Source organism: Cervus elaphus, chromosome 5 (assembly GCF_910594005.1).
Source record: "Cervus elaphus chromosome 5, mCerEla1.1, whole genome shotgun sequence".
In the NCBI taxonomy this organism is placed as follows: domain Eukaryota; kingdom Metazoa; phylum Chordata; class Mammalia; order Artiodactyla; family Cervidae; genus Cervus; species Cervus elaphus.
Genome location: NC_057819.1, coordinates 78488358 through 78503345, shown reverse-complemented (window position 1 = coordinate 78503345; position 14988 = coordinate 78488358). Strand labels below are relative to the sequence as shown.

Sequence of the window (14988 nt, the reverse complement as noted above, 5' to 3'; positions counted from 1 at the left end):
GACTACATACAATAGCTAGAACATGGAAGTAACCTAGATGTCCATTGACATAAAGAAGCCATAAAGAACCTGTGGTACACATATACAGTGTACTCAGTCATAAAAAGGAACACATTTGAGTCAGTTCTAATGATGTGGATGAACCTAGAGCCTATTATATAGAGTGAAGTGAGTCAGAAAGAGAAAAACAAATGTATACTAACAAATATTTATGGAATCTAGAAAGATGGTACTGATGAAATTATTTACTGGACAGCAGTGGAGACACAGAGTTATGGACGCGGGGGCAGGGGGTGGCGGGAAGGAAAGAGAAGGTGTTATATATGGAGGGAGTAACATGGAAACTTACATGACCATGTGGAAAATCGACAGCCAATAGGAATTTTCTGTATGACTCAGGAAACTCAAACCAGGGCTTTGTAACAACCTAGAGAGGTAGGATGGGGAAGGAGGTGGGAGGGAGGCTCAGGAGGGAGGAGGCGTATGTATTCCTATGGCTGATTCATGTTGAGGTTTGGCAGAAACCCATGCAATTCTGTACAGCAATTATCTTTCAATTAAAATAAGAAATAAATTTTAAAAAGAGAGAAACCCAGGTTCGATTCCTGGGTTGGGAAGATGCCCTGGAGGAGGACATGGCAACCCATTCCAGCATTTTTGCCTGGGGAATCCCATGGACAGTGGAGCCTGGCAAGCTGTGGTCCATAGAGTTACAAAGAGTCAGACACAACTAATGTGACTTAGTATGCACACATGTGGGAATAAATTCACAGTAGTAGAACTATAGGGTCAAAAAGTTTAAATATTTTTAAGGTTTTTGATAGGTGTTCCAGGACTGCTTTTCAGGAAGTTTATTGTGATTTATCAAAGCCCCCAAAATATCTAAGGCTATTGATGCAACCAACATAGAGTACTATTGTGGTTTTAAAATGTGTTGTTTTTTTTAATCACGTCTTAGGTAACTCATCAATAATTCCAGGGAAACCTCATATCACAGAAGGGGGAGGCTTGTCTCTAATTTCTTTAAAATTGGTAGGAAAAAAGGCACTGGTATGGGTTATTGGAGGAATTTGAATTGTCCACAGGCTTAAAGATTGACTTCACAGAGGAGAAAATACAGTTAATCTGTCCTAGATAGTTTAGGCATTCAATTCCTTTTAATGGAGGGGTATGAATTGCTTGATCTCTTCCAAGTATTTTCTGTTAGGAATTTTAGGAATAGCCTTTAAAGTACCTTTGATTGAATTAAATGCTATTTTAGAAAGGCCATTCTGTTTTCATTTGTTACGACATTTCATCTTTAACTCAATTTTTAAGGTTACTATGAGATGAGTCAGGAAGAAGGAAATTTGACCCTCTGTATCATATTTCATCATCTCTAAGACACATTTTTCAGATTTAAATGTGTTTGAACTCGGGATGTGTAACAGACACGGTCAGTGCTCTCAGATCCGTCTACCACCCTCACGAGCACGAGTTGTGTGCTTTGACTCCCATCTAGCACCTGCTTCTCTGTGTTAGAGGGCTGCAGAACCCACCTTGTCTACACAGAGGTCGAAGGACCTAGAAATTTACAACTTCCTGCCAGGCCTCCTATGCTTACCCAACGACTGTGGGGCGGGGGGAGCCTCAGCTTGGACAACGGACATGGGTAGGACTTACACTGTCTCCAGAGCTCCCTTGTGGGGCTGAGTCAAAGTGCTGTCCCCTCTTCACGCCCTCTGATGGATGGGCTTTGCTTGACATCATACCCCTATGTGGGCTTTTCCCTCCTCCCTTTGTGTTGGTCCTATTTTTCTATTTCCTATCTTTTCCCTCCTAATTCAAAAAATCTTCTCACCTCAGGGCAACTGAACACACTACAAGGTGTGTCTTACAACCTACGATATCTTGCACGTGCTGTTGGCCAGGAAGGCAGCTCGACTCACCCCTGTGCCACCAATGCTGCCAAAGGCAACCAACACAATTGCCTTTGCCTGTGCATGCATGAACTTGGCTGTTTTTCTTGAGATGTGAATGGACTGTTACTCCTTTACTTTTCAGTAGATAAAGCATTTAAGGACTATTTGAGGAAGGAATATAAATCCTGATTAGTCTAAAAGCTCTTCTATTAAACCCCTCTGAAAGGATCAAAAAAGTACCAGCATCAAACTTCAGAACAGATGTCAAAGCCCAGGAAGAAACTCCTAGGGACAGTAGTGGAACAGTCCTTTAAGAAAAGCTTCACTTTGATGGCAGATAGGATGTTATTGTGAAAAATGTGGATGTAAACTGATTTAAAAGAGAGATTCAGAAGAGTTCCACTCTGAATATACAGAAGTTTTAGGAATATCACAATTTACTTGTATTTAATTTTCCTTTATACACATGATAAACACTACGTTAAAATAGCTCTTAGATTTACTTAAAAAGCCGTAAGACAAAATTCAAGCTACCGTGTCATATTTTAAATTCTTTTTATCATTTTTGGTTTTTCATAAAATAGTGGTGTGTCTTATAATTGATGGCCTTTTCTTTAATATTGCTTCTTTGGCTTTATATTCATTGATTTGTTTTTGGCTGTGCTGGGTCCTCACTGCTGCCTATGGGCTGCTCGCTGCGGTGGTTTCTCTTGTTGCAAATCACAGGCTGTACGCGCGCGGGCTCAGTAGCTGTGGCACACTGGCTTGGTTGCCTTATGGTACGTGGAATCTCCCACACCAGGGATTGAACCCATGTCCCCTGCATTGGTAGGCAGATTCTTAACCACCGGACCACCAGGGAAAAGTGATAAAAGTCTTAAATTTGGTGAAATACTTGGTTGGCCAAAAAGTTTGTTTGGGTTTTTCCATAACATTTTATAGAAAAACTTGAACGAACTTTTTGGCCAACCCAGTACTAATCATGTCCATGGGGTCACAAAGAGTCGGACACGACTGAGTGACTGAACTGAACTGAATACTAATCAAGAATATGCTACTCAGAGACAGAAGGAATATAATCAATGAACAATGTTAACAACTTTGGGAAACCCAAGATAACATCATAGACTTTTCACCTTATATGAGTCATATTAAGGGTTATATTTGTGAGTGATAGGCCACCATTTCATCATATTCTTAAAATTCTGTAGACTTTAGTCTACTAAATATTTCTTATTCTTCTACAGTGTGTATATATGTGTACATATACACATATAAATGTGTGTGTGTGCACACACATTACTTAGAGAAGTAATCAATGCATTTAATTTTGTGCCAGCTTTTTATTTTTTAATGGTGATCACAGAACTATATTGCCTTCCCCAATGGCTCAGTGGGTAAAGAATCTGCCTGTAATGCAGGAGACACAGGAGACCTGGGTTCGATTCCTGGGTTGGGAAGATCCCCTGGAGAAGGAAAAGGCAACTCACTCCAGAATTCTGGCCTGGAAAATCCCATGGACAGAAGAGCCTGATGGTCTACAGTGCGTAGAATCACAGAGTCAGACACGGCTGGGCAACTAACACACACAGAGAACTTATAACCCATATGATCACTACACAAAAATGAAAAGCTGGTGTTAGATTAAATGCATGGATTATTTCACTGAATGATAAAACTACTCAGCATATAGAAATATTAATAGGATTTGCCTATAAACATCTTTTCATTTTCCATTTCAAAGAAATGCCTCACCTGAACTGTCTATATGCCAAGGTAACTTTATATCCACCCAATTTGTTTTGTCTTCCTGTTTTCTCACCCAATATTTTGCTGATGAATGATGAATTTCTTTATTGCGAAACAGCACACACAAGCAATTCCAATAGGCTTAGTTATAGATGGGATAATCTTTGCACCTTCAGAGTACTGTGGCAATACATAACTCTTTTGTGCCAAATCAATTCTTCAGCAACATGATTAATTAACCGGTAAGAACAGAAGTTTAACACCATTGCATTGAAAAGCACAGTTACTTTGCTTATGGGCTTTACCTACCCTTCCATACCAAAACCATCCTGTTGTGTTTTTTCAAAATCTTGGAAAAAAACAAGGTTTTTTAGAGGAGTGTGCAGGACTTTTGTACATATGCAAAAATCAACAAAATTTGCATATATGCTTAACAATCCTTCTGTAATTACACTGTGAGTTTTATGGTCAAACGTACGTAGCATACACTGCCTTCTTCAACAAAATCCATCACATCATTCCAAGTTTAGTAGAACTAGCTGGTGTTGATGTGCTTAGTTAAACTCCCATCTCATTTTCTTTTCCGTTCACTTTATTTTTCCCTGCCAGACACAGGAAACAGCAAAAGAGCTTTTGAAAGCAATAATTCACTTTAAAATGTATTCTGTAAACACTTACTGAACATTACTGTGCCATGTCCTATGAGAGGGATAAAGAATAATATATAGACTCTTAAAGGACTCAAAGTCTGTAGGAGAGACACAAGCCTCCCTTTCGCGCCAAAATTAATTGCAAACACAGTGTGATAGAGGATTTAGTAAGAGGTTTGCAGTGATGGGGGGTGATGTAGGATTTTAGAGCACGTCTCCTCAGCTAACCCCCTCAGCCTCCGGGTTCTAGGTCAAAATCCCTCCTGCCACAAGGACAAGTAAGAAACAACAGACTGAGCCACTTTTCTGCCTCCCCATCCCCCCAGCTCTCCCTAATGTATTCTCCTATCTGGGATGCTGAGTGGGACAGCCGCGGTGAGAGACTAGTTGGCTTTAACCAGAGCTTGGTACCACGTTCAGAGGAAGCACAAAACAGAGGGCAGGGTCAGATCTCAACCTTGAAGTCTCAGAAACCCAGCTCACTAGGCAGTAATAAATTAGTGAATGGCTGTAGTGTCCCAATGGGTATCTGGAGAAACAGGTCAGCAATTCCAGGGGCGGTGCAAGTTCTTCCTTCACTGCCCTCGAGTGGCAAGAAGGGCTGGACAGGTGTGAATGAATGCAGAGGCGGCGCCGGCTGGTGGTGGGAGCGGGATGGAGCATGTCAGCATCTTCAGAGAATAGCTGGGCCGAGTGGCGTCTACAGAAGAAGAAGGAATCTGCTGTGCCAACGAGGTGGGAGTTCCCTAGACAGTCTGTCTGAATGACTGTGGGGGCTGAGAAATGAGGCTGGAGAAAAAGAGGAAGGGGCAGCTCATGGAAGGTGCTGAGGACTGAAGACCAGCAAGGGAGCAACAGAGTCAAACGTGTGTTTCAGGAAGAAAATTCTGACAGAAATGCGGTGGGCGGGTTGATGGGGAGAGGTGCGGTAGAGAGGGAGAAAGACATATTGTCTCCGTGGCCATTATCCAGGTAATAAAGAGGAAAGACCAAACTAATCGGCAGTGTTGGCATGGACCAGAGAAAGGAGAACATATTAACAAACGTTCAGAAATAGTACATGTCTTTTTCTTTCCCCGAAAGTCACCGAGCAAGTCAGCTCTTACCTGAGAGTGAAGAGGCAGGCAGGCCAGCCCAGCTGCGCTGCTCAGTGGCTCTTAAGTTGCTCAGTCGTGTCCGACTCTTGGCACCACTGTGGACTGCAGCTCGCCAGGCCTCCCTGTCCTTCACCATCTCCAGAACTTGCTCAAACTCATGTTCACTGAGTCGGTGATGCCATCCAACCATCTCATCCTCTGTCGTCCCCTTCTCCTCTTTTCTAATGAGTCCAGATCTTCGCATGAGGTGGCCAGAGTATTGGAGCTTCAGCATCAGTCCTTCCAGTGAACACCCAGGACTGATCTCCTTTAGGATGGACTGGTTGGATTTCCTTGCAGTCCAAGGGACTCCCAAGAGTCTTCTCCAACACCACAGTTCAAATGCATCAATTCTTCAGTGCTCAGCTTTCTTCACCATCTAACTCTCACATCCATACATGACCACTGGAAAAACCAAAGCCTTGACTAGATGGACCTTTGTCAGCAAAGTAATGTCTCTGCTTTTTAATATGCTGTCTAGGTTGGTCATAGCTTTTCTTCCAAGGAGCAAGCGTCTTTTAATTTCAGAGCTGCAGTCACCATCTGCAGTGATTTTGGAGTCCAAGAAAATGAAGTCTGCCACTGTTTCCATTGTTTCTCTATTTGCCATGAAGTGATGGGACTGGATGCCACGATCCTAGCTTTTTGAATGCTGAGTTTTAAGCCAGTTTTTTACTCTCCTCTTTCACTCTCATCTAGAGGCTCTTCACTTTCTGCCACAAGGGAGGTGTCATCTGCATATCTGAGGTTATTGATATTTCTCCTGACAATCTTGATTCCAGTTTGTGCTTCATTCAGCCTGGCATTTTGCATATAAGTACTCTGCATATAAGTTAAATAAGCAGGGTGACAATATACAGCCTTGAAGTACCCCTCTTCCAATTTGGAACCAGTCTGATGTTCCATGTCCAGTTCTAACTGTTGCTTCTTGACCTGCATACAGGTTTTTCAGGAGGCAGGTGAGATGGCCTGGTATTCCCATCTCTTTAAGAATTTTCCACAGTTTGTTGTGATCCACACAGTCAAAGGTTTTAGCATAGTCAATAAAGCAGAAGTAGATGTTTTTCTGGAACTCTTTTGCTTTTTCTATGACCCAAAGGATGTTGGCAATGTGATCTCTGGTTCCTCTGCCTTTTCTAAATCCAGCTTGAACATCTGGAAGTTCTCAGTTCATGTACTGCTGAAGCCTGGCTTGGAGAATGTTGAGCATTACTTTGCTAGCATGTGAGATGAGTGCAATTTGTGGTAGTTTGAACATTCTTTGGCTCTGCCCTTCTTTGGGATTGGAATGAAAACTGAACTTTTCCAGTCCTGTGGCCATGGCTGAGTTTTCCAGATTTGCTGCATATTGTGTGCAGCTGATGTTGAAGCTGAAGCTCCAACACTTTGGCCACCTGATGCAAAGAACTGACTCATTGGAAAAGATCCTGATGCTGGGAAAGATTGAGGGTGGGAGGAGAAGGGGACGACTGAGGATGAGATGGTTGGATGGCATCACCAACTCAATGGACATGAGTTTGAGAGAGCTCTGGGAGTTGGTGATGGACAGGGAGGCCTGGCGTGCTGCAGTCCATGGGGTTGCAGAGTTGGACACGACTGAGTGACTGAGCTGAACTGAGTGCAGCACTTTAACAGCATCATCTTTTAGATTTGAAAGAGCTCAGCTGGAATTCCATCACCTCCATTAGCTTTGTTTGTAGTGATGCTTCCTAAGGCCCAGTTGACTTCTTCGCACTCCAGGATGTCTGGTTCTAGGTGAGTGATCACACCATCGTGGTTATCCAGAGGTTTTGCTCTGGAGGAAGGGAACATTATGGGCAGGGTATAAGTGATCTCAACTGATACTAATCTCAGTCACCTTGTAGTTCCCTCCATTCTTCAGTCATCACTAAACTCTGGGAGACTTACTAAGTGCCAGGGCACTCTGGGTTTGGATGGTGTGATGTCATTGTCCAAATTGGGTTTCACTGAGAGGCTTCAAATGAAAAAAAATCCTCATTAACTGGATTAAATGGAAAAAATCCTCTTTTAGGTCTGGTGGGGGGGCGTGGGAGGGTCCTTCTATTCCTGTGACCCTTTTGGGTTCATGGATATCCATTTGATCTTCCTGTGGAGGAAGCTCACTGATGTTGTCCAAGGCTCTATCTGCCTGTACACACCTTGCAATTACTTCTATCTTGGGGCACAGTGAGGAGTGGGTTTCCTCTGCTCAACACTAACATATATCACCAGGTTTTACTGCTTCCAGAAAGGTGGTCCAGGAGGTGGGGCCCAGTCCATTTCTCTGAGCCCCTTCAACATTTTTGTTCTTTGTCCTCTCCCACAGCCAGAATTATATCCTAGAGTGGGAGTAGGAAAACCTTGCTCTTTTGCATCATATGTGCTTTCAAATCTTTGTTCTAAATCATGAATCCTTTCCAGTTCCCTAAGGAGTCAGACTTTTGAAACTCAAAAGATCTAGTGTTCCTCTGCTTTCTGATGTCCCATACCTTTCTCGAGGCAATGACATTAAATGGCCTAGAAATTCAGCTATGGAATAAAGAAAATAAATGGAAAAAGCTTTGGTTAATTTCAGTTGAATGTCCTTTGCATAAAATATAAATCACATAGGAGTTCAGACTACATCTGTTTTGAATTGAATTCTAGGACTTTGCAGTGTTTGGCATCTGTAGCACTCAGTAATGGTGTAAGTGAATAAATGAATACAAGGGCCTGAGAGTTAAAGTGGGAAATAAGTCTTACTTATGGACAGCTCATTACACATTCAATTTGGCAAGGATGCATTGAACACCTACTGTGTTCAGGCACCGTCTTAGCTCCTCCCCCATAGTGCTATACCTTTCTTACAATGGTGAATGAGGCAGATAAATACCTGCCATCATGGAACTCACTCTCATTCTTATTCTCTTTATTAAGAAAGACAATAAACAAATATATCATTACAAATTGATAAATAATGTAAAAGAAATAAATAGGGTAAAATGACAGAGAATATTTTGGTGATGGGGGAACAGGAATGAGGAGGGGTCAGAGCTATTAATCTGATTGCACTGTCCCTCAGACCACCCCTGTACCCTGAGAGTGAAATTCAAACAAACTTAACAAAAGTAGTATTAGTTAAATGTAAGAAGGCATATGAAGAAAGCAAATACAGAATTGCATTTACATAATATTATGATATTTACATAATCATCACACAGGTCCAATGATATTATATGTGGTTAGCTGTGGTTAAAACATCTTGGGATTTTATTTCTAAAGTTAATTTTCTATTTAAAGTTCTTTTCATCCTCTCAACATTTACATGCTATGTAAGTTGTTTTTGTGTTAGTTTAGTTCTTTTTGTTCTGTGTATTGTAAAATTCAAGTTTGTTGACTTTTGAAAGAGTTGTATTTTACTTAGCAGAAAAAATAAAACGTCCATTTACCCCAGAAAAAGGATAATATTTTCTAATTTTGCAAACACTTTATGAAAGTATCATTTGACTCCTTATTTTTACAGCTGCTTAGCATTTATTATTGGAGAGGCCCTTCATACGGTATGTTCATTTCTAGTCAAGGGGTGTTAATACTATTTTGAAATTATTCAAATTTAAGAGAGTGATAAAGGGCCTCTCTTCAGGGGTTCTTACTAACCAGATCCCTAACTTCTTACTCCTTTAAGGAAAAATAAAATGTTTCTGAGAAAAAAGGAAGGAAAGGGAAAAGGTTTCAGACTGAGTTTCTTGATTTGGGAGTCGGAACTATCCAGTGTGGGGTCTTCAAGCCCTTGAGTCTTGTCTGGCGTCCAGCAGGCGCTCAGGAAGTGGCTGCTAAGTTGAATGGTTTCCGGACCGTCAGAGGATGACCGTCTCCTCACAGACAGGGAAAACCAGGGCTCAAAGTGTGTTTGCATCGTGCTTTGCACTTTACCAAGGCCTCTCACCCAAGTTAGCTCGTTTAAAAGTTGGTCCTCACCATCACTATATATAAAGTAGGAAAGGCCAATACTTGCAAGTAAAAAGATGACAGTAATGATGTGCTTAACCAACAGTGAATTGGTCACTGCTAGACTCCCCCACATAGAGCGAGTCAGCCTCTGCTGCCAAGGGACAGCTAAAACCCGATGATGGAGGTCGTTATACAAGGACAGAAAGAAGATAACTCTTCTAAGGACAAAAACAATCAGAAATGTTATTGGCAATCTTTGGACTAAAAAAAATGTCCTTTAACACATAGAAGAAAAGGTCTCACACGTTATTGCTGGCAGTGTAATTTGGTCCTATTTTTACGCAGGAAAATTTGTGATTATATATCAAAATTAAAATGAACACGATTTTGATGTAGTGATTTACTTTTAAAAATTAATTAGTTTTAATTTTCAGCTGTGCTGGGTCTTTGTTGCTGCCCACGGTCTCTCTAGTTGCAGCAAGTTGCAGTGTGGGGCTTCTCAGTGTGGTGGTTTCTCTTGCTGGGGAGCACAGGCTCAATAAAGGCAGTGTGTGGGCTTAGTGGCCCTGAGGCATGTGGAATCTTCTCGGACCTGGGATTGAACTTGTGTCCCCTGCATTGGCAGATTCCTAACCACTGGACCAGCAGGGAAGTCTGTGATTTGCTTTTATGAATGTATTCTCACTATAGACATACTGGCACAAGAGTGCACAGATATATGAGGAAAAGGATTTAATGAATATGAGAATGTTCACTGGGGCATTGTTAGTAACTGAAGACTTTTTAAAAACACTTATATGTACTGTATGTCAATTAGATTTCAATAAAACTGGAGAAAAAAAGAATCAAGGAGTATGTAACATGTGCATAAATTTCAAGGACAATAAAAAACAGTGCCCCGCCCCCAAGAACTCACAAACTATCAAAAGAGAACAATAAATCAATCCTGTACAACATGATAAACACCAGCATAAAATCAAACACAAGGACAATAAGGATCACAAAGGAAAATCAACTACATACTTCAATAAAATTAAAAAATTTTTAAAAATGGAGCATGAAGGAAACTTTTAATCTGGCTCAGAGGAATGGGAGGGGGTGCCTGGGTGGTTCCTGGACAGAGTAATTGTATTTTATAGTACATATGACCTTTTAATAAACTCTGATGTCTCTAATGTCTTGAAATGATAAAATTAAGATCAATTATATTATCTAGATCAGTACAGTATCAGAATACAACTTAAATTAACCTAAGAGTTCATCAATAGATTGTTGGCTACAGAAATTAGGAGTTATCTGAGTAGTGATATTTTATAGAGCCCTTTGAAATATAACATTAATCTGTGTATCACCATGAAAATAACTACCATAATATATTAATTCAAAGATACTTAACAGTATGACTTCCTTTCAGTAAAAATACCCATTGAAGTATCAGTAATGGCTACCTCGGGAAAGTGAGATGGGCTGTTTTTTTAACTTCATTCAATTCCATACTACTTGATTTGTTTAAATGGAAATGGATTATTTTAAAAATAAAAATTAAAGAAAAGCTATGCAATTCTGACTACCTGAGATGCTTTCCACTTTTTGAAGAGCAGTAAGTGGACCCCAGGAAGCGGCTGGCCACTGCCCTACTGCACCACAGTGCCTAGTACCATGCTTGGCATGTTGTTGGGGTGGCTCTGTCAATAAGCCAGGTCACTCTTTAGTAAAGTGAGATGGAAGCACATAAGAACACAGCTTTTTTAATCCTAAAATCAGAGTCAGTCAGTCAAAAGAGAAGAATTTGAAAGATGGACTATATAAATGTCAACTCACTCCAAATTAACTGGGGAGTTCCACCTATGTTGAATAAGGATTCTTAATGAGTCCCTGCCATATGTTTCTTTGAGCATCTCTTGGGGCATTTATCTGCTGGTTTAGAGGTCACAGGGGCATACGGAGGCAGAACTCTCAGGCAGTGCTCAGGTGGTCCAGGCAGAGAACCCTGAACCTCCTCAGCAACAGTCTCATAATAAGGAGTTCAGACTGATGGAACTCTCCTGGGATACAGCTCCCATTTTCTCCTGGGGAATTCTGTCCTGATGCATTTTAACTACCAGAAAGCTCCTTATCAAACTGAGCTGGAATCTGTTTCTTTGTAAAACTGACCCGTGGATCCCAGCTCTGCCCTCCAGGGTCACATACAATGGTTCTAAGTGGGGCTGCAGTGGTTTACCAGAACAGGCCCTGGGAAACCTGCCTTGAGACCCAGCTTCCACTCTTAGGTGCTGTGTGGACCCTGACACAAAGACTAGCAATTCTAATTGTAAACTTCTTTACAAAACAGGGATGATCATAGTTTCTACCTCATGGGGCTGATTTAAGAAGATAATGAAATAATATATGCAAATTTCCATCACAAATGTATGGCACAATATGCTCAATAAGTAATATTAAATTTTATTTTTTAAAATTTATTTTTAGATATTACTTATTTTTTGGCTGTGTCCTGTGTGGGATCCTAGTTCCCTCACCAAGAATCAAACCTGTGCCCTCTGCAGTGGGAGCTGAGTCTTAACCACTGGACCACCAGGGAAGTCCCTCATATTACAATCTTTATAGGCCTTTTCCATTAGGTGTTCAATTAGGAGTCAGTGAGGAAAGTGCCACCAAACAGAACAGTCAACGTATGAGGCCTCTGCCAGTGAAATGTGCCCTGAGAACCTTGATGCCAAGTGATTCGAGTGTCTCCTGCGTTTTCCTCACCAGAAACTAATTAGAAAAACACTCCCAGGAAGGGGAGGGGCATTTCGTATCATTAATTCGGCAACAACAAATACTCTGTACTTTCACAATTATAGATACTAACATATAAAAGTAACTTGGGGTATTTGAGGACCTCACTCATCTCTAGGGGACATAAGGAAAGAGCTCCCTCAGGGCCTTCTCTCAAAACGTGTCTCCCTGCAGCTTTCCGATATTCAAAGAGCTGTCAGGGGAAACCCAGGTCTTCTGCAGCCATTCTAAAACTTTTCTCAGGGCTAATGACTACACATCATCCTGGATTTGACTTATGTTATCATTCAAGACAGAATTATAAGCCCTACATATATTCAGGAATGTGTGAATATAATGTACACATGTATTTATAGCATAGGTCTATACAACATACCACACGAAGGATAGCAGACTAGGAGACTCAGGGTTTAGGTCTAAGTTTGACCTTACTGTGTGAACTCTTAGGATCTCAACTTACTCATCTACAAAACGGTTACAATCGATAGTTCTGACAGTATATATCCTAAGGAGTTTTAGGTTTGCTGTTTTAATTGAGCTCCAAGCCTCCATCTTTTAAGTAAGATAGTAATATTAAAAAAAAAAAATCCATTACAAGTATTGAGATTCTACATAAGAACTCATTTGAAAAATGAGTCTTTTTCACCAAAAGATGTTTAATGATTCTTGCTGACTTTCCTCCTAAGTGTATTACCTAACAATATTAACAATGTTGGGTAAGGATAAGTCCCTTTTATTATTCAGTTGGTACTTAATGCCCAGAGCATTTAAAATGACTTCCTCCCAACTCCATTTCTTCTCCCACCCTCATTTCCCAGCTCCAGGTTTAAATCATTAAACGGAGAGAAAATCTTTAGCACTGCAAGTCAATGGCTCATTCCTTCCAGAAACTCTCCTTACTATAAAATGAAATGAGATCAGAAGCATAATCGGTCTGGAGGCTGATGGATGTCTCTTTCGACACAGATTCTGGATGCCCCTCTATTCTCTGTTCATTGGCCCCTCTTACACCCTCTCTCTGGCCAGCATAACCCAGGCTAGGCAAATCCCTGATGGGAGCCAGCCACTTTACTTAAGAAAAATGTGAGCTGTTGAAAAGAAGCCCGTTTGCAACAACATCTCAAAGCCCTGCCTCTGCTAGCTGAGCGTGTGGGGGAAGGGCCTATAAAGCAGTATGGACCGGGTGGGAGCCATGTTTAATGCAGACATGCCCCCTAAGTCTCTGTGGCTCCTGGGGTGCACAGCGGTGAAGCTCAGCTGTATCAACAGAGCCCCGGGACCCGCGTGTCGGGCGACCTGCCTCTGCAGGGACAGTGGAATGTGGGGCAAAGGGGCCTGGGTGTGGAACTGGAAGACAAAGGTGTGAACCTCAGCTCCAGGACAGGGGCTTCATTTCTCTAAACCGCTATTTTCCTAACTATAAAATACCCACTGGAGCTGCCTTACAGGCAAGTTGCATGCTTTACATAAAACAGGGTCTGAAAGGCATTTTGTAAATTAGAAAGCATCATCAAGATAAAAGCTGTATCCAGTGGCCTGTGAGATAGTCGTCTAAATGTGATCTATAAGAACTCCCCAAAGCTTGCTTAAATCACTTCCTATGACATGCATATAAAAGATTAGTGAATTATCAAATAAATGAAGTGTTTCACTATGTTCCCATAATTTTTCAGAGTCTTAATTATAAAAACCACTGTCTGATATTCCATAAAGGACTAAATATAAAATGACAAAGATCTAATTACATATGAAAAATTATACATATTATAAAATCTAATTACATATGATTAAAAAATAGGACTAGATTATTCTTAAAGAACTACTATAGCGGCAATCAATTTTGCAAACGTATACAGTTATATCCAAAAGTTTTACAAAAAGAGCTTAAATCTAGAGTCTCCATTTCACAACTTCACTAACTAGTGTATGTTTTACTCCTCGTTTAGATGTTGTGTCTCAGCGTTATCTGCGTAGATGGAGACGCTGGAAGACCATGGAGCGCAGCTTCCCACAGAAACTCATCAGTTCCTCTGGTCGGGAGGCTCTCTGGAACAATCCTCTTCATTCTCCTCTGAGCAGGACAAGTTCAGTGCGCTCATCACGGGGTGCATCCAGGATGTAGTCTGTGTTACGTGACTTGGGAAGAAGAACAAGAAGAGATGCAATCATGATTGGAGAGACGATCCTTCTACCCACTATGCAAGCAGTGATACTGGTGACACTGTTTCCACCCTACTGCAGTCCCCTGAATTACAAAGCAGTTGGAATAGGATCCAGTAGTTTTTGAAAGTCTTAGATATGTTTTGTAGGTTCAACAAAACCCATTTCTTTATTTTTGGTAAAAAAAAACAAAAAACAAAAAACAAGGCAGGAGAATGCATCATCTTCGAATACTCACTGTTTCTCACCCATCGGCAAGTCCTGTGACTGTCATGCTGTAACATCTCTAGAATCTTTTCCTTCTTCTCCTTTTCCAACGCTATAGACTGGGGTCACTGAAACAGCTTGTTTCTCTGCCTCTGTTTGAGTTTTTTAATTCATTCCCCACTCTAGCCAAGAGATCTTTCTAAATGATAAATCATACACTGTTGCTCACCTGCTAAAAATTCAGTGCCAACTAATGCTTTCTGGATTAAATACACACTGCACAGTATAAAATACCTTGCTTTTTACCTGCCTCAACAATACTTTCTTCTCTGCTACAATACTCCTCTTTCCCATCTTGTTTATCCAGCTAACTCTAATTCTAAAGAATCAAATACCCCTCAAGAATCCTCCAATCTGTGCCAATGGCCTTATCTCTCACACTATATTACAAGTGACTATTTATTCTCAGTCCTT

At 41.0% G+C, this 14988-nt stretch overlaps 1 protein-coding gene across 5 annotated transcripts in view; it reads right to left on the bottom strand.

Annotated features, from left to right (window-relative positions):
* Nucleotides 1-8327: 8327 nt before the first annotated feature.
* The window catches only part of STXBP4 (syntaxin binding protein 4), a 206025-nt gene continuing 199364 nt past the window's right edge, over nt 8328-14988 (bottom strand). For all 5 annotated transcript variants that reach the window (XM_043902705.1, XM_043902709.1, XM_043902712.1 and 2 more), the window contains one exon: nt 8328-14283. Coding sequence is in view for 1 of the 5 variants with exons in the window: in XM_043902709.1 (XP_043758644.1) it covers nt 14169-14283 (115 nt within the window). In the remaining 4 variants the exon portion in view is untranslated. The remainder of the gene's footprint in view (nt 14284-14988) is intronic.